The sequence below is a fragment of the Cryptosporidium ryanae genome, assembly GCF_009792415.1.
Source record: "Cryptosporidium ryanae isolate 45019 chromosome Unknown contig_85, whole genome shotgun sequence".
Lineage (NCBI taxonomy): Eukaryota > Apicomplexa > Conoidasida > Eucoccidiorida > Cryptosporidiidae > Cryptosporidium > Cryptosporidium ryanae.
In genome coordinates, this window is record NW_027125490.1 from 17758 (window position 1) to 36793 (window position 19036).

The 19036-nt window shown below is 31.0% G+C and overlaps 7 protein-coding genes across 7 annotated transcripts; 1 reads left to right on the forward strand and 6 right to left on the reverse strand.

The window, feature by feature from the left end:
- Positions 1-3: 3 nt before the first annotated feature.
- FG386_003526 (uncharacterized protein) lies at positions 4-2325 on the reverse strand (the record flags this gene model as incomplete). The annotated part of the gene is made up of 4 exons (XM_067342794.1): positions 4-1336; positions 1389-1512; positions 1560-2233; positions 2282-2325. 4 exons carry the CDS (start codon positions 2323-2325, stop codon positions 4-6), a joined length of 2175 nt encoding a protein of 724 aa, XP_067199040.1.
- A 402-nt stretch (positions 2326-2727) lies between these two features.
- Positions 2728-5316, forward strand: FG386_003527 (uncharacterized protein; the record flags this gene model as incomplete). The annotated part of the gene is made up of 1 exon (XM_067342795.1): positions 2728-5316. The coding sequence occupies one exon, from the start codon at positions 2728-2730 to the stop codon at positions 5314-5316; it is 2589 nt and encodes an 862-aa protein (XP_067199041.1).
- Positions 5317-5382: 66 nt separating this feature from the next.
- FG386_003528 (uncharacterized protein) lies at positions 5383-6867 on the reverse strand (the record flags this gene model as incomplete). The annotated part of the gene is made up of 2 exons (XM_067342796.1): positions 5383-5640; positions 5719-6867. The coding sequence occupies 2 exons, from the start codon at positions 6865-6867 to the stop codon at positions 5383-5385; spliced, it is 1407 nt and encodes a 468-aa protein (XP_067199042.1).
- Positions 6868-7480: 613 nt separating this feature from the next.
- FG386_003529 (nucleoporin) lies at positions 7481-12898 on the reverse strand (the record flags this gene model as incomplete). Its single annotated transcript, XM_067342797.1, has 1 exon — positions 7481-12898. The coding sequence occupies one exon, from the start codon at positions 12896-12898 to the stop codon at positions 7481-7483; it is 5418 nt and encodes a 1805-aa protein (XP_067199043.1).
- Positions 12899-13093: 195 nt separating this feature from the next.
- On the reverse strand, positions 13094-14581 carry FG386_003530 (uncharacterized protein; the record flags this gene model as incomplete). Its single annotated transcript, XM_067342798.1, has 5 exons — positions 13094-13226; positions 13273-13500; positions 13569-13834; positions 13886-14096; positions 14265-14581. 5 exons carry the CDS (start codon positions 14579-14581, stop codon positions 13094-13096), a joined length of 1155 nt encoding a protein of 384 aa, XP_067199044.1.
- A 145-nt stretch (positions 14582-14726) lies between these two features.
- On the reverse strand, positions 14727-15872 carry FG386_003531 (proliferation-associated protein 2G4 metalloprotease; the record flags this gene model as incomplete). Its single annotated transcript, XM_067342799.1, has 1 exon — positions 14727-15872. One exon carries the CDS (start codon positions 15870-15872, stop codon positions 14727-14729), a length of 1146 nt encoding a protein of 381 aa, XP_067199045.1.
- Positions 15873-16176: 304 nt separating this feature from the next.
- Positions 16177-18829, reverse strand: FG386_003532 (uncharacterized protein; the record flags this gene model as incomplete). The annotated part of the gene is made up of 2 exons (XM_067342800.1): positions 16177-18588; positions 18638-18829. 2 exons carry the CDS (start codon positions 18827-18829, stop codon positions 16177-16179), a joined length of 2604 nt encoding a protein of 867 aa, XP_067199046.1.
- Positions 18830-19036: the final 207 nt, after the last annotated feature.

A 19036-nucleotide genomic window follows, 5' to 3' on the forward strand; every position in this document is an offset into this window, starting at 1 on the left:
AACTTATTGTATCAGTGATAAAGACAATGAAATAGCTGGTACTATCCCGATAATAAAATATTGAAATGTTTTAGACTTTAAATAAATCGAATCTCTAACAAATTTAGTTACAAACTTTGATATATTGTTTCCAATACCTCTTTTGTCAATACATTGTTTATCGTTAAATATGCTTATCCAAGTTAACCATTGTAGTATAGGGAATTTTTTCATTATTTTGTATAATTCAGAAATTACTTTAATTTTACTAAAATTTTCAGAGTTGCATCCTATTCTTATGTCTTCTGATAGGTACTTAGAGTATTTCCCACAAAAAAACTCTCTACCCATTACCGAATTCCACACTGAGAGTGCGTTTCTTGCTCTATAAATATCCGAATCAAAATTATTCATATAACTTGTTATCAACAGGATATTTGTGGTCTTTATTGAAATAAAATTAATCAAGTAAATATAAAATGTTGTTATTGTACAAATTAAATAATTTAAGTCAGGTTTAAATAAAAATAATAAACAAGCGACATTTATGGTACAAAAAGCCTTATCAATTAAATTCCTTGATTCAATTATATTATTGAACAAAAGTAGTATTGGAGTTGTTATTACTGAGAGGCTGAAATATTTTATTGAAATGAAAACAGAAAAAATGATTATGAAAATATTGTTAATTGATTTCACTGAATCAATTGCATCGATTATTTTACCTTTGCCAAATTTTATATATTTTTCTGATAATTTTAGTGATAATCTAAATACCACATTTACAATAGAAGTCAATAGAAAGAATTTATTTACCAAATCAATAATTAAATTTTCAAAGTAAATATCAGATTCTAAATATTCAAATGATGGATATTTAATATTTTTTGTAAGGTAATTCTGTAATACAATGAACGCAATGTAATTAATTAAATAGTAGGTTGTAGTAACAATTGCCCCAATAATCAAAAAGTTGCATTTGTAATATATATTAGATAAAGTTTTAATCAATATTGGTAATAATATAATAAGAAATACCGAAAGGTAAACTCCAATATCTATCGAAGATACGTAGCTTGTAAAATAGTAGAAATATGTTGAACGGTTTAACTCATCATGCAAATTACTTATTATCTTTACCATACCTTCCAAAAACCTAAAAATCTCATAGTTCGGTATTGGATATATAGATATAAATTCTGGAAAGGATTCACTTTCATCATTGTTTTTCAGAAAATATTGAATAAGACCTCCATTAATATGTGAAGACTCGTCAATTAGTGAAATTGTAAATGATTGGATATAATTATGCAAAAAAGTTGTATGTGGTCTTTCGGAACCTCCATTTGATGCTTGTCTAAGTTTTTTTATTTAGTTTATGTTTCTAAGACAGTACATAAAAAACTTACCTGACTAAAGAATCCCAAAACAACCTAGGCTCGACATATATTGGAGGATTGTTGTAATAAGAATCAATTTCCCTAATTATTGCAATAGGTAGATCCTGTATTGGAAGAAATCCATCCATCGACTCTTTTGAAAAGTTTATTTTAAATTAAGTGGATTTTATTTGAACTTACCAATGTCAATCAGTATTTTTGTTGGGATTGAAGATAACATTTCAATACAAAGTGCTGTTCTTATTCTAGAATTTAGCCTCTGCAATTTTGTACTTGAAGATAAATCTCTGAGAAATGCACTTATTCCAATATTATATGGAACGTTCGCATCTGTAAATAATATATATACATCTTTTGAGAGCCAGTTTACTTTTGTAAGATGTTTTGAAAATGAAACAATAACACCTGCAATATTCCCCAATTCATATCTCTTTGTTTTATTGTCCCAAGGAAATGAAATAGAGATGACTATTGACTCAGAAGAATATCCTCTCTTCGATGGAACAATTGCTAATAAATATTCTGATGAAATACCATTTATATTTGGAATTATACTTTCAGAAATGTATTTGTTTCTAATAATTTCTATTTCACTTGAATCCCCACATTCTGAACAGAACGGATTTCTCAAAAACTCTGTTTCAATAAAATCAAGTATTTTGTCTTTGGTATCTAAACTTGATACTTGTGATGTCAATATCTCTTGAGTCGTTTTTTTGAAGTCATAAACTATGTTCTGTGCTACTGAAGCTCTATTCATACCCTCTGAGAACCCACTTTCCTTTACATCATTTTGCTTATCTAAACCAGGAAGAGACAAAGTAAGAAAAATTGCAATTATTGGCGAGAAAAAGCTTTCATTTTTATGTTAAGTGTATTATATGAGTATTTCTACAACTTACTTTATTACTTTAATTACTTTTTCGACTATTAATATGCCTCTCATATTTATTTGAAGATAGCAAAGCCACACAACCTTTCAAAAAACAATGCGCGTGTAATTTTAAATTAGAGAAGGAAATTTTTTTTTTTTTTAAAATGAAGATATAATGCAAACAATTTAATTAAGCCTATTATCACAACAGAGAAGAAATTAAGTTTCAACTGTTATAGGTAATTAGAATGAGTGAAAATTACACAACATATTTTTCAAACAAAACTCAATATAAAAATAAGTATCAAGATAATTTTATTTAACTTTAAAAGATGTATCAACAAGAAACTTGTTCCAAGAATAATTAAAGATCAAAATAAAAAAAAAACATAATAATTTTGTCCTATTTACTTGCGCGCAAATAATTTATCTCTCCACCGCAGGACTTATACTGTCACAGATGATTTTTTAAAAATGGGAAAAGGAGCATTTTATTGCTTTGGATTTTCGCCAAAGATTCTGGAAGCAATAAAACTAGCAGGTTATTCTGTTCCAACTCCAATACAACGAAAATGCTTCCCATCAATTCTTGCTGGAAGAGATGTTATTGCAATGGCAAGAACAGGATCTGGTAAAACAGCATCTTTTGTGTTGCCAATGATTGAAAAACTTGGATGTACTCATTCTCATATTGTTGGAATTAGGGGGTTAATTTTATCTCCAACTAGAGAACTTGCATTACAGACCTATCGTGTTGTTCGTAAACTTTCATGTAAAACTGATTTAATTGTTTGCGCGATTACTGGTGGATCTTCTTTAGATAGACAATTCGAGTCATTATCAGGAAATCCAGACATTGTTGTTGCAACTCCTGGAAGATTATATCATCATATTATTGAAGTTGGATTATCGCTACGAGCAGTTAAGATGGTAGTACTTGACGAGGCTGACCGTTTGTTTGAAATGTCATTGTTAGATCAGGTAGAGAAAATTTTAGAGACCATACCAATTAATAAACAATGTATATTAGTCTCAGCAACAATTCCTACCGAATTAGTATCTTTTTCAAGGGCTAAGTTGAAAGAACCAGAAATAATTAAGATTGATTCAGATTATATATTAAGCGAGACACTTGAACTAGCATTCTTGTTTGTAAGAGAAGATGAAAAGCTAGCATCATTACTCTTTTTGCTCAGGAATACAATTCCTATTGATGAAAGAGTAATTGTTTTTTGTGCAACAAAGCACCATGTAGAGTACATTTCCAAGGTTCTTCAACTCAGCAATGTAACTGTTAGTTATATCTACGGAAATATGGATCAAGAGGCAAGAGTAACTCAGTTAAATTGCTTCAGGAAAAGCAAATCAAGGGTTTTAGTTGTTACTGATATAGCAGCTAGAGGTGTAGATATCCCAATGATTAAATTCGTTATTAATTATGACTATCCTTTGAGTCCTAAATTATTCGTTCATAGGACAGGAAGAACAGCAAGAGCAGGACAATTTGGGAAGGCGATCTCTTTGATAACAATGAGAGATTTGCCATATACTTTAGACTTATGCTTGTTTATTGGAATAAAGCTTATGACTATTAATGAAATACAAAAAAAAATCACGGTAAATACAAATACTCACCCCAATAAAGACGGTGAATCTTCTGAAAAAAACACCCAAATTAGTTTTGAGAACCAGGATAATCAAAACTCAGGGAAAAGTATTAGGGATTTTTCTTCTAATGTGCATATACTTGCCAGTTTTCCAGACTTATCGCTTGAAATCGAGTCAATTGAACGTTTACTAACTGAAAATGCAGAAATTGAGAGAAGCAGGAGGTCAATGGAATCTTCATATTCACTTTATTTGAAAACAAGAACACCTTCTTCAAAGGAAAGCGTTAAAAGATCAAAAGATTTAATTGAAGATTGTGGTGGTGCATCTAACATTTTAATGACTGTGCATCCTATATTAATGAACGAATATGGTAAAAGTTCAAATGATAAACAATATAAATTGGGTCTTACAACAAACGATCCATTACTTAATTTTTTAAAAGTATTTAGACCATCAAGTGTAACGAATAGTTATATTTCCGAAAACCCTAATATAAATTGTAACACTGGAAAGGCTATTTTGAAATCCTCTGCGAAAATGAAGAAAATTAGTGATGTTTCTAAAATTATTAAACATATTACAAAAAATGAAGAATATAATAATTTAGATAAAAATGAATCTTTGATGAAAGATTTCAAACAGGAAGATAACGATGATTCCATTATTAGTATTCATAAAAAAAGAAAGCCGAAGAAACAAGGAAGTAAATCTGAAAAACATGAACAAATCTTTATTCCATATAGTAGCGAACAAGCTATTTCAAGGAGTGTTGGATTACAAATTGAAGGAGCAACTATTGATATTAACCCAGATGAAGAAGCTGAAATTAAGAAAAACAAATCAATTAGAAAATGGAATTCAATAAAAAAGAAATACGAAATAATTGACGAGAGTAGACAGAAATTTGTAAAAACAAATGAAAGTGGAATTAAAGTAAGGGGCGAATTGAAAAGCACAGGGCAATACAAAAAATGGAAAGCCAATACAAATATGAAGATTCAAACTGTCGGGGAAATAGAAGATCTTGAAATCACAAATAGAAGGAAGAGAAAAAATATCGTTAATTCCAATTTTAATCAGATCAACAAACATCTTGAAATTGAAGAAAATCCGCCTATTTTAAACAAACATAAATGTATTGTTGAAGCTATAAATACAGGGAAAAAACTAACTCATAAGCAAACTAGGATTGCCAAGAAGATAGGGATCATTAACTATAAATCCAAAGTGAAAAACATAAAGAGTTTCAGTGAATTAAAATCACCTCAAGAAATAATTAGGGACAGATCAAAGAATGTTAAAAAAAGAATGAAAAACGATCCAGAGTTCAGGAAGAAGCAACTATTAAAATGTCTTAAAAAGTTTAACGAGAAAAATGCGAGCAAAGTTGTAAGAAAAAGCAGACCCAATAGAAGTAAAATGATTATTATCAAGAAAAATTGTAATAATTAAGCTTTATTTATGTAGAGTACCAGTAATTTTATTCACTATCTCGTCATAATTGTTTTTTATTATTTCTTAAATTAGTGGCTTGTATAAATTTTTAATTGATTCTCTACAAAATTTCACTTTTATCTTCAGTGAACAGCTTTCACATTCCAATATCATTGATTTTTCAGACTCATTGTCTTTAATAGCCGATTCCAAATCGGAAAATTTAACCCAAAAAATGTCGCCACAGGGGCAATCGTAATAGAGTGTCTTTAAGTCGTTATCAAACCATTTAAATTCATTAATATCTATAACCTTCCAAATGAATCCGCTCTTATTATTCATCTCTTGTTAAAATAATTATTATTTTTTGGGTAAAAACTTATTGTTTTCGTAATATTTTATTAATTCTAAAGGTAATACTGTAATAGGATCTATATCAGAAATTGAGTCTAAAAATCCAGCTGATTCAAGGAACATAAAGACTTTTGACCCTCCCTTATCAATTAAATATCTAATTAATATAGACAACGCAGATATAGAAAGGAATGTATGAAGAGGATCTGGAATATTGTCAACATCTACTGTCCTAAATGGTATTTTCTGAAAACCGCCATCTTTGTTTTGGTGATAAATAATACCAAAAATTAATTTAAATAAGGTGTCGTCGTCTTCATTTGAAAATATGTCATTAGATTCTTTGAATATCGATTCAACCATTTTAAGACTTGCAATAACCCACCAAGAATAACAAACATCACATCTCTTTCCCATTCTTCCATTGAAACACAAAGATTCACTTTCTATCATTTCATGATCTTCCGGAATGATTATCCTTTTCAACAACCACCTTTTAAGACGATCATGGTTTATAATAGATACGTCTACATTTTCTTCAAATTTTTGAATCAATGCAATAGAAGCTACTGCACAGAAAGTGTGTCCTGCATGTGACTCATCTCTTGGACGTCTTCCAAATCCACCATCAATGTTTTGTAGATTTTTTAAAGTATTTAAAAATTGTGGAATTGGTATATTATTCTTAACAGCCCCTATGTTCTCCATATTTAATAAATATATTGAAGATAAAGCAGAATATATAAAACGAATATCAACATCATTATTTTGAAAACTTGAATTAGAAAAGAACGCTTCATTAGAATTTATAAACTTTAGATTTCTTAGTATAAAGTTCATTAATTCATTTCTCTCGTTATCAGAAATTTTATTCCTTATCAATATGTTTATTTTAATCCCACTCAATGTTGATAAAATAGTGGGACTTAGACTTTCAAATGGATTTAATGAATAACCTGTTAAAACAGTAGATTCAGAAGTATATATATACTTACACCTACTTAATATATCTCTTATAATCCGGATATTTGTAAGTTCATCATTAACTTTGTATTTCAATAGTTCAAAGCTGCAAAGTATCCAATAAATTCCATGAATATAAATTGAATTTACCTGAGTATTTGAAGGAGAATATCTAGTAACTTCACCATTAATTACTCCATTTAGAAATAATTTATGATTTTCTCTATTGAATACTTGATTTCTGCAATTCATAATCAATTCAATTTTTCAATATCGCGCCCGCCAAAAGAATTCATCTGACATTTTATAATCTTGTATCAATTAAAATATTTCTTTATAATATGAATAGCAAACTATATAATGGTAAGTTACTTATCAATCAATTATAATTGAAACTCTACTCTATTTTTAGTCGTTGGAAGAATTCTCTCTAAAACATTAAATGAGAAGGATCCTGTTTTCTCTCAGAACAAACACCTGACTAAGACTTTAAGAACGAATCCAAAAAAAAATAAGCATGTAAGTTTCTAAGTAATTTGTATTGGTGATAAACATAATTTGAGTGCAGAATATAGAACATCTTAGGGATAGAATACATATTAAACCCGTCATTTCAAGCAGCAAAGAAAAAGAATTAAAAGCTTCCGCAACTAAGGGTGTAGTAAAATTTTTGAACATGATAGTTCAACACCAAGGAAACACAGTAGATAAGAATAAAACAAACCTTGGATCTAAAGAAACTTTTAAAATTACAAAACCAAATAGACAAGTTAAAGCAGAACCTATTCGAAAAATTAATAGATTTGACGAGGTCGTTCGTAGTGCTTCAAAATCAAAATAAAATCAGTTCTATTTTCATAAAAAGTTAATTTATTGTTTCTATAGTCCTCAAAATAATCTCCCAACAATCATTTTTAATTATGTTATTAATTGTGTATTCAATAGAACCTATATTCATCTCCCTAGCTGATAATACTTGTCCTATAAGGGAACCAATGGCATTATAACTTTCTCTATTTAAGCATTCTCCTCTAAGTGTTTGTTTTGAAATTAAAATGAAGTTATACGAGATATTTAATATTAAATTTGTGATCCTCCATATATCTTCTGGAACAGGCTCACCTTTTTCTGTGTTCTTGGCTATGAGAAATAGTTTTTCCAACTCGGTAAATTGATTAATATCACTCAAGTTAGATAAATAATTATTATTCTTGCAGCTTTCCTCATTTGAAATTTCGTTCCATATTGTTGCGGAAATTTCAATCAATGTTTTTGGCATAATATGGTCATCAAATAGTCTGATAAAAGCAAAAAATACGAGATTATTAGTTATTTTGGTATGATCCAATAACTTGTGTTGGAAAAATAAATCACCGGGTGTATATCTTTTATTCTTAAAATAATCAATAAGATAAATAGCAAATTTGACAGATTGAATAATATTACCACTTGCATTTGATTTATAAACCATTGCCTCAATTAACCACGATAGAGGGATGCCAATTGTATTAACTAAAAAATTCCATTTCTTTGAGTCAGTGTATTCATCTGGGCGTGAAAAACTACTGATCTCGTTTATATTTCTAGTTATAATACTATTGAAAATGTTATTTGAAGAGTATAATTTGTTGTTTATGTTCAAGTGGACCGCAACATATGCAGCCCATTCCCACATTCCTAGTAACTCGAGTTCATGAATAAATAGTAAATGCAACTTTGGTTGAGAAAATAACACATTATCATCCTTATATATGATTTGATGACACAATGTGAGGATTCTAGTGATAAACCAATAAAATGGGAAGTCCAGTTGAATATCAGAATTTGTTCTATAAAAGTACTCTAGTGATTTTATTGAATTAATTTTATTCCCAGCAGTAAAAAAACTCATGATTTGAAATTGTATATCTTCAAACTTTCTGTGTTTATGTAATCCATTATATTTGTTAATAACATCGTTACTTTTAACTACAGTCCTATTTTTTGATTTTTCATAGACAACTTTCAGATCATCTCCTTGATTTGGAGTTTTACAATTTGGAGAATTGTTCACGATACAAAAAATCGGCCAAATATCAGAAATATGTGACATTAAATTCATGTTTGCAATCTCTCTATACAACTTAAAAGCAGTATTTGAAAACTCAGAGCATATTCCAACACCGATCCACCACTGAAAATTCTTTTTAAATTGTTCTATTGACGATTTATTGCTTCCAATTGATAGGCATAGTGACGCTGTTCTTGGTATATCCAAAAATCCGTCGATAAATTGTGTTGATATTAGATCTGTTATATTTCCAAATTGTAGATACGAGCATAACTTCGATATCCTATTGTCTACTGAATCGCTGCTAATTTCTTTTTGTCTCGTTGTATCTCTCTCGTTGACATGAATCTTTTTATCATTCACAAATCTAACCCACCACAAAAAATATTCATTCAGTCTGCCTTCAATTTCAATATGAGATAATTTTTCTTTATATTTAACAAGAATTTCTAATATACCTGCAAGAAAACAAAGTGTTTCTTCACAAAATTCAAGAGTTCTTAATGTAGAATTCACTTTATCGATCAAATTGCTGGAAGCTAAAAGTGTTTCTTTTTTTACAACATTCCACATTAAAAAAGTGAGTTTCAGAATAGAACCCAAATTTAAATTATCTATGTTTTCAGGATTACCAATTATTTCTATATAAATTCTCAGCCAAAACGAAATCACTCTGCGTGGTAACCCAAAAATCTGACCTTGTTTGTTTTTTAGTGAGAATTGATTTTTCTTTAACTTGAATATTGTTATTGAAGTGTTGTAGAAACTTCTAGATGAAACACCTGATGGTTTGTGAGGTACCACAACGATACCGTGAGACCCGATATAAATACCACTTCTAAAAGATAAGTTATTATAAATTATATTTTTTTCCCTGGATTTGTAGCCCTCCAAAATCGATATGGCTTCCAAATAAAAGCTATTTAACTCTCTATATTGGTTCTTTTTATGAAAAAAACAATTAATTGAATCATAATTAGTAATATATCGTTTATCATCCAAATTTAACTCGAGCTTTGTTTTTTGTAAGGGATTTAAAGTCTTCTTATCATTCGATACCATATTAACATCTAGAATAATTTTCGAGCTGTCTATCATTGAAATTCCATCTTTAGAAACAAGTCCATATCTTGAAAAGTGAGAAACTTCGAACTTCCATTCCCATGTATTGGTATCAAGGGAAATGAATCTTGCACCCATCTGTTCAGTGTAATTCTTTATTTGATTAACACGGTTGTTTTTATATCTCTCAATCTCATCTGTATCAACTAATGACGCCATCTTCTTCGGTTTGCAATTCTTCAGTATAACTAAAGCTTTCTTATTAAGTCCCTCACCAATCGGAACAGGAGAATCGTCATCTCCATATACAGAGACACATAAAGGTTCTATTGAAACAACTAGATCCAAATTGATACCACGCAAGTCTGTAATTCCTGGCCACATAATCTCTCCAACTCCTTCCCTAACAATTCTAAAATCTTCTACAATTGCAAGTCTATCTTCAGAAAATGTTTTGAGAACCTCAATTGATGGAATACAGAAGTAATCAGATTTAGTTAGGATAGGAACAAGAGATTTAACAACCTGCTCATTTTGGAATTGATTTGATTTATTTGCTTCTGAGATGAAATTATCACCATTTAAATTATCAAACCGCCTCAAAATAGGTCTTGGAGTTGTCAGACCTATAGAGGTGCGTGTCTGAGGGCGATCACTACCAATTATAACAGAACTTATAGATGTTCTTTGTTGATTAGAATGAGGTGTACGAGAAGCATTGTTATTCTCAATGCTTGCCCTTGAAATAGAACCTCTAGTCTCAGATTTCCTTGAGAACTGAACATTTTGAGAAATTCTGGAAATAGATTCCAAATTCAAAAGGGACTTGGCACCATCATTATTTAGTTTCCTATCACAAGTGTTTGTTTTTGGAGAAAACACAGGATTTGAATCATCAATTGCATCTTCAAAGTTCTCATCAATTGATGTTATCTTAGCAAAATGAGATGTGTGTGGTTTACTGAATATCATGGATTTAATTCTTGTATTTACAGGGGAAGTATTGTTCGAATCAGGAGACTGTATAGCATCAAAAAATTGTTGTTGACGCTCTAGAAGGCTCAAGAAAGTCGCTGGTGTTTGGAGATCTATTGCTTTTTCAACACGCCTTACTGACGATAATAATAAACTGTTATGTTTAGCACTTTCTGTTGCTAGTGCTGGGAGAGCCAGCTCAGAACTAGAAACTGATTTATCGTTTACACTTATTTGCGTAGAAGTGTCGAGTTTATATCTACTTGGGCGAGAGATATACTGTGGCAATGGCTTCCAAAGCCAGAGGGCCTTACCCCTATCTGCAGAATCAGAATACCTCAATGAATTTTGTATAACAGGTCTAATTACATTGTTTCCAGATAACATATTAGAATTAGAGAAATTAGTTCCACTATAAATAGAATTCTGTGAATTTGATATGGTTTTACTATTTCCAGCACCTAAAATGTTTTGATATTGAAGACTGTTATTGGAAACTTCATTCTTCGTAGAATTAGCTGCACCAAAATTTGAATTAGTCTGACTAGAGGTAATATTTGGCCAAATTGAACTGCCAGGATTAGTATTTCCTGTATTTAAAGGCAGTGATAACGAAGATGAACTTCCAAATAAATTCGAGCCAATAGAAAGGGAATTATTATTTGATATTGAACTTTGAGATAGTGATGAGGATGAACCAAATAACAAACTTCCAGATATATTATTGTTAGCCAACAAACCATTAGATATTGGTTGAGTAGAACCAATAATATTATTTGCAGAAGATAACCCTGAAGTTCCGTTCAAAATTGAACCTCCAATTCCAGAATTAACAAAAGATTGTGAAGTACCAAAAAGAGACTTATTCCCAAGAGATTGTCCTCCTGAAGAAATTTGTTGATTGCTACCATTTGTACCAAACAAATTTAAGCCAGTATTAGAAGCAGCATTAGAACTTCCAAATAAACCACCAGACGTCTTTAATGAATTGTCAAAAATATTCGAATTTGTAGAAGATTGACCAAATAAGCTGGAATTATTAGTATTGGAAGAAAAAAGTCCCGATGAAAAAAGCCCTGTGGCTGAATTGCTTGGAGAACTCTGTAACGAAAAAGAGTTAGAATTAGTTAAAGAGTTTCCGAATAAACTATTATTGTTCCCGCTTCCAAATTGAGATGAACCTAAGCCTTGTTGCCCAGACTGAATCCCTTGTCCTAAAACAGAAGGCTGCCCTAAACTCGAACTATTTCCACCAAAAATAGAACTCTGTGAATTATTGGAATTAATAAACGATGAATTTTGAGATTGTCCAAATACTGAATTTGAAACTGACTGATTTTGTGAACTAGATCCAAAAAATCCAGAATTTGAAAAGGATGATGACCCAAAAGTATTCGAGTTTGTCTGGAAGCCAAGATCAGACTTGGGCAAACTACTTGACGGTCCTCTTTTCTCCTGATAATCTTCCCATCTCAGCTCTTCCACTGACTTTTTTTGATCTACATCCTTTTGATAAACTATTGACATTATTCTTGCGTCACTGTCTCTATCAACCAAAGGTTGGAATGTAATTCCATTTGTTCCCTTTCTGCTACCAAAAATATTCGAACTAGCTCCAAGATTACCTCCAAATGGAGAAGAGGAAACATTCCCAAACCCTTGTACAGGGCTAGATCCAAACATACTGTTATTAGCTTGTTGTCCAAAGAAACCATTTGAATTGTTTTGTTGAGAAATTTGGTTCCCAAACCCTGTAGTAGAGCCAAATGAATTACTAAATGAGCCGAAAACACCAGAGTTACTCCCTGTGCTAGATCCAAAAATCCCCGTATTCGCTCCCGTACCAGAACCAAATATACTTGATTGTGTTGACCCCATTTGTTGGTTATTACCAAATGTTCCTATAGATTGACCAAACAAACCATTTGACGACTGTCCAAAAGCAGAGGAAGATCCAGTGGCTCCAAAACCTGTTCCAGATGTACTGGTATTTCCAAATAAACCTGAACCTAAATTCCCTCCAGAAAAAAGTGGTGTTGACGAACCGAATAGGCTGGGTTGTTGCATTGAAGAATTGACATTGTTTTGTGGAACACCCTGTTGTCCAATCCCAACACCAAATGAACCAGAAGTCCCAAATAGACCTCCTGAGGACTGTTGGTTTTGGCTAGAACCGAATCCTCCACCACCAAGCATTTTTACGAAACAGATAAAAGTTAGTTGTCGTAACAGCTAAGCCCCACTTGATTATTGCCGCCAAACGGCGGCAATTTTCTAAAAAAACTAGACAATTTAATTAGTTCTTTTTTCTAAGGGCTCTTTCCCTAATTTTTTTAGTCTGAGAAACTCTAATATAATTCCAAATATGTCTAGGTATAAAATTTGCCTAAATTAGTGATTTTTTTCATGATGACACTTACTCTCACTTACCAATTTCAGCTGTATCCAATGTCCAAAATATGGGCATGAAGTCGAATATAATGAAGCTCCTTTTCTTAGTTTTTTTATTGATTCCACTGCCATCCTAGCATTAATTAAAAATGTTATAATTATTTAATTTGCTGACTTACTTTTTTGGAGAAATCACGAAGAATGACTCCTTTTTTACCTTTGATAATTTTGTTGTTACTAACATCGGTATGTGACATTGAACTGTTATTCCCTCTGAAATGCATTCTGATTGCAAGCTTCTGCATAAAGACTCCGCTACACCTTTTGTAGCTGCGTATACCGAATACAACGGATCCGATTGAATTTGTGATGAACCACTTCCGATGCATAGTATAGCTCCGCATTTTCTATTGGAAAGTATAACGTTACAAATTTGTCAATACATATATACTTGATATACTGTAAAGAAACTTACTTTTCTTTCAACTTTTTGTATATCATGTGAGTCATTAGTATTACAGATCTCACATTAACCTCGATTAATTCATTTAGAAGCTCGTCACTAACCTCTTCAAAGTACTGTGCAAAAGGGTAACTTATTCCCACATTATTTACAAGGACAGCAATATCATCGATTGTCTTCAGATACTCTTTGAAATCTCTGTAACAATATGGATTAGTAAAGTCCATAATAAAATATCTTATTTCCTGTTTTGAGCCCGAGTGCAACTCTTCCTCGAACTAACAATAGTCATCTTATATTTTACATTTTCAAAATTGAAATAAACATACCTCACTGACAACTTTTTTCAATTTTTCTTTGTTTCTTCCAATCAAAATTAAACTCAAATTTTCATTTAAGAGTTCTTTTGCAATAGCTTTCCCTATTCCATCACTTGCGCCTGTTACTATTGCCCATTTTCCTAAAGAAGACAAATCTTTGGTATCATTGGAAGTGGATAGAGGACGCAAAAATTTCGAAATAAAATTCATTTCTGTTAGCCTAAAAAACTTAATATATTAAACTATTCAAGTTAAGTCTAATAATCCTTCTTGCGGGAATCAAACAATAAATAACCAGTAATTCAAAGATCGTTATCTTGGTTTTTGTACGAGTTTCTTGACCTATAAATGCTAATAAAATCGTGTTATCTTTTCTTATTAAACTTACTTTATTCTCTGCAATTCCACTTCACTAACCCTCACAAATAGACATGTACAACACTTATAAAATAAAATAAACAATATTCCCAAAATTATAAGAATTATCAATGCTATGCATAAATAAACCCACCATGGCCATGGTGAAATACAGATATTAGAGGCATTTCTGCAAGAAGTAATTGAATCTACTTTGGATGTGCAAAAAAAGCTCCCTTGTTTAGAATTGCAGGGTGAGCAAAACCTCGACAACTGGCACTCGCCACAAGACTTAATTTCTCTACAGAAAGCAACTACATCAGTTTCAGTCAGTAGTTGGCCACTCATTGTTGAAAAATTAAATTACTTGAATAGTGAAAAATAACAATGAAAAAAACTGCCGGCGCACAAATTGTGGATTTTAAAATTAAAAACAATGAAAATAACTAGGAATAGTCAGAAAGCCTAATTCATGACAAAATTGAAAATTAAATTAAGAAACTGTGACTTGTTTATGTTTTTTTTTCTTTTTTGATGAAAGAGAAGTTGAAAGTAGGTTCTTTAACTCTTCATCAACTATCGAATGGCTTGTTTCACAGTCCTTTTCTTGTGTAAAAGGCACACCGGTAATGCGTTTATTGCCATTTGGAAGCAGAAGTATAGTACATTTAAAACCTGCAACAAATTCTCCTTGTCTTTCAGACATAACCGGGTAAGAGTATAATAGGTTATGCCTTAAACATTCCGATACACCCAACCTCGCAACTTTTTCATCAGAAATCATGTTTAACGAAAACGGCAATGTTGGGAATCTTTTGTTTACTTCACTTAAAAATTGTCTTGGAATTGGGCTCTTCAAGTTGTAATTAGTCTCAACAGCACGTTTAAATACAGTATTCCTATGTTCTGATTCTTTTGGAAGGCCCTCTCCACTGCTAACAAGAATGTCTACACCATAAACCTCATTTTCGTCAAAGATAAACTCGTCTACTTTTTCATCAGATGTTTCCCTAGATATAATTACCCTATTCCCATCAATAACGTGTCTCTTCAACTGATGTGATAAAACTCCTTGTACCATACTACAACCAAATTCACTAGCAACCTTATTAATTACAGAAGTGACATAATTGTTTGTATTTCCAGGTTTAATCGCTCTTATTGCGGCCTCCATGGCGAAGTGAGCAGCCTTTAAAACATTCGCTTTCTTTCCAGATATTTTATCCGAGCCTATTACTATGGAGTGAGAACATATGCAAATAAAACCATCAATGTGAGCTCCAATGTCTATTTTTACTAGGTCACCATCATTTAGTTTCAGACTCTCTGCAGGTAAAGGAGAAAAATTTCCACATACTTCATTAACTGAAATACAAGTTGGAAATGCAACACCTTTTTCCAATTTTCGACCGTTCTCTTTTTTATTGTATACTGAACCTGACTTCTCCTCCACCAATTTATCACCTGCTCTGCATATTTCTGATATATCGGAACCTGTTTTACAGAGAGTTATGATATGTGCAATTACGGAGTTTACAATCTCTGCAGCGGTGTTGTATTTAGTAATTACATCAGAATTAGCAATAGATTCATTATCATAAGAATCTCTAGAAGTCTCAATTTCCTCTTTTTTACTCATTTTTACAATTAAATAAGCACTTCTAGCTTAAATGTTTTCGTCTCATAAAAACCCGCTAAAAGTTTATTAAATAATTAGACCCGTAACGTTAATTTGATCGAACTCTCTCCTGTAGATTTTAACTTTTTTTAAATATAGATTGAAGCTTTAATATTGTCACTAATAAAAGTACTTAAACTGAATCCTCAGATGTTTTGTATATAATTATCTACTTTCCTATGAAATTACGACCTTTTTTTTAGAAATCGTATGCTTTTTTACTATTTAATAGTCTTTAAACTGAGACAATATTGCAACATATATTTCAATCCCTTAATTTTATTTTTAGTTCTGACTTTTTCTTACGGAAACATGAGCTATTATTTCCTCTCATATCGTTCGTAAATTTTGTCGCATTTACGTCTTCAAATGTATTGAAAACACTTATGTTGTTGCTTGTCATACATAAATCTCCTTCGTTTATGTTCATATCTAAATTGGTTTTTTTTTTCTTGCCTCCCCTAGATATTTCGTGCGAATCTTCGTTTGAATAACTTAATCCCGGAAAATAGTTCTCCCCTATAAATAATTCATCTTTTTTAGCTCCGTTGTTAGTATTATGTGTAAAATAAGAAACTTCATTTTCTGTATCGTTAGTTATATTTTCAACTAACTGGTCATTTTCACAACTCAACACTTTTTGATGGCTTTGTGGCATATTAATGAAAGAGTCTATTATTCTTGCAAAAACCTTACATCTTGATCCCATTAAAGAATAATTATTTAATAAGTGTATACTATTACTATATTTTTCCATAATGTACTTTAACAAAACTTGTATCTTGTTCCTACAAATAAACTCAAGCATTTCTAGTATTACACTTTCAAGTATACATCCCTCACCCCTACTCCTTGGAACTTTTAGTTTAAATAAAACTAAGAATATTTCTTTGAAAATATCGTGTTTTGCAAACAGACGATAATAAAAGTCGTCGCGTGTGCCTAAACAAGTCTTTAAGAACTTAACTACTGATATAAAAAATATTTTGTGAAATGGATATGTTGCAATTTGTAATAGTCTGTACGGCAACTGGTTTTGAAGTATCTTGTACTTAATTCTATAATTATGTTCTTGAACACAAGTTGATAAAATGTCACAAAACAACACTCTAGCTGAATAAATTGGATTCATAATATTGTTATCTTCAAAGTGACTCAATAAATAATCTATCAATCTGTCCAAAACTCCCATATCATAAAAAAGTGAAAGTGAATCATCTCTTTCAGGAAAATCCATGGTCTTTGGATCTAAAATTCGTTTGAAAATACTAGAAATTTGTATTTGGGTGCTTTCACTTGAACTGACGAATATATCACAAAGATCAAGCCATAGAGAAGGAATAGACCTTACGTCTCCGATTGACTCCATTCTTTTAGATCTCTGTTGTTTTTTCTGAGTTTCATTCCCGGAAGTAAGATTTAACTGGTTTTTTTCTATGTTTATATTTTCTGATGTAGATTCCTGTATTGCATGCCTAAGTAATCCAGGATTTATATCACAAACCATTGAAAATACTTCAACTGCTAAATCAATTGGTTTTATACATGTATAATTGATATTTGTAATATCAAAGTTACTGTAATCAGAAATATTTTCTTTATTTAAATTGTTGTCTATCAATTCAAGCATTTGTCTTGCTCCAATACAGTTTTCCTTAAGATAACCCGAAAATTCGCATAAAATATGATTTGCCTTCAAGTTCATAAATATCTGGTGACGCTCATAAATTGACATAGGGTTTTGCTTTAAAACTGTCAAAACTGCATGAATAAACTTTGCTGCGAGAAAATCTTTTTGAATATTATCTTTCAAATATCTCCATATATCACCTGTTGTAACTATCATATTAATAATTGATGAGAAATTTCCATTTATTAGTGCACATATTCTTTGTAAAGTTTGCTCATCCAGATAACGTGGCATTACTACATCTCTTAAATACATTAATCTATAATTTAAATGAATTTTGTGGACCTCTGGAAGAGGAACTACGGAGTGAAACTTTACATTTTCAAGAAACTTTCTGTGTGGTAACTTTGCTTTATAATTTTCAAGAGTTTCATCATATTCACATGCTTTGAAGAACCTTAAATAATACTCATCACTAAGAATAGTTTCAAATATTTCATTAAAGTGACTATAAAAGACAACAATCCTGCGTATAACTTGGAATATTTTATGTAAGCTATTTATGTCACCCTTGACTTCCAGTTCTTCCATTAAGTTAAACAGATCATCCAAGAAACCATGTTGTAATATATCGATGACCACATTTTCTGAGTTCATTAAGTTAGATTCAACTTCTAGTCTATTAACTATCGTATCAATGTTACTTTTTGTTGGCCTTTCAAGTACTAAAAGATTACTCTGAGTTTCAGAATCATCATACTCCAAAAGATCAACACATAAATATGGTACAATTGCGAAAATGAGGCCCCAAACTGAATTGCAGCTCTCGGAATGTTGGAAGCTAAGGGCCCTATATAAATCGGAGTTATTTCCATCTTGCCATGTGATTATACTCTCCTTTTGGTGACAGTATTCACGATTCATCTTTATTGGTGTATCTACTATCTTTGTTCTGATATTATCTTCAAGTAACTTATTTTTACTGTCATTATCAAATAGTTTTAACTCTGATGTTTCATCAAAAATAGAGCAACTATCACTATCTACCTGTTAAAATAGTTAATATTTGTTAACATTCACAACTTAAATAACTTACTACAATATGAAAGTCATTATTTTCTTTCAAAATACTTAGATAACCAGTTCCACAGTCAATCCAATTCCCATTGTCTGGGTTAACTTCATATAGTTTTACTCGTCGAAGCTCAAGAGGAAATGAATTATAACCAAAAATCTCACTATTGATATCTTTGACGTTTTCTATTACCTCTAATTCACGAATTGTCATAATTTATCATTTTATTGAAATAACACACTATTCGCGGTCTATCCCCTGACAATGGGAAATTACTACGATGAGTTATAAATAATTGTCAAAGATATTTAATATTAAATTATTAGTAATTCAAGACAAATTATCTCTTTTTATTTATAAATTAACTAAAATTGAGACCTGTCATTTTTTTACATATTTTGACACTTAATTTGTGCAACT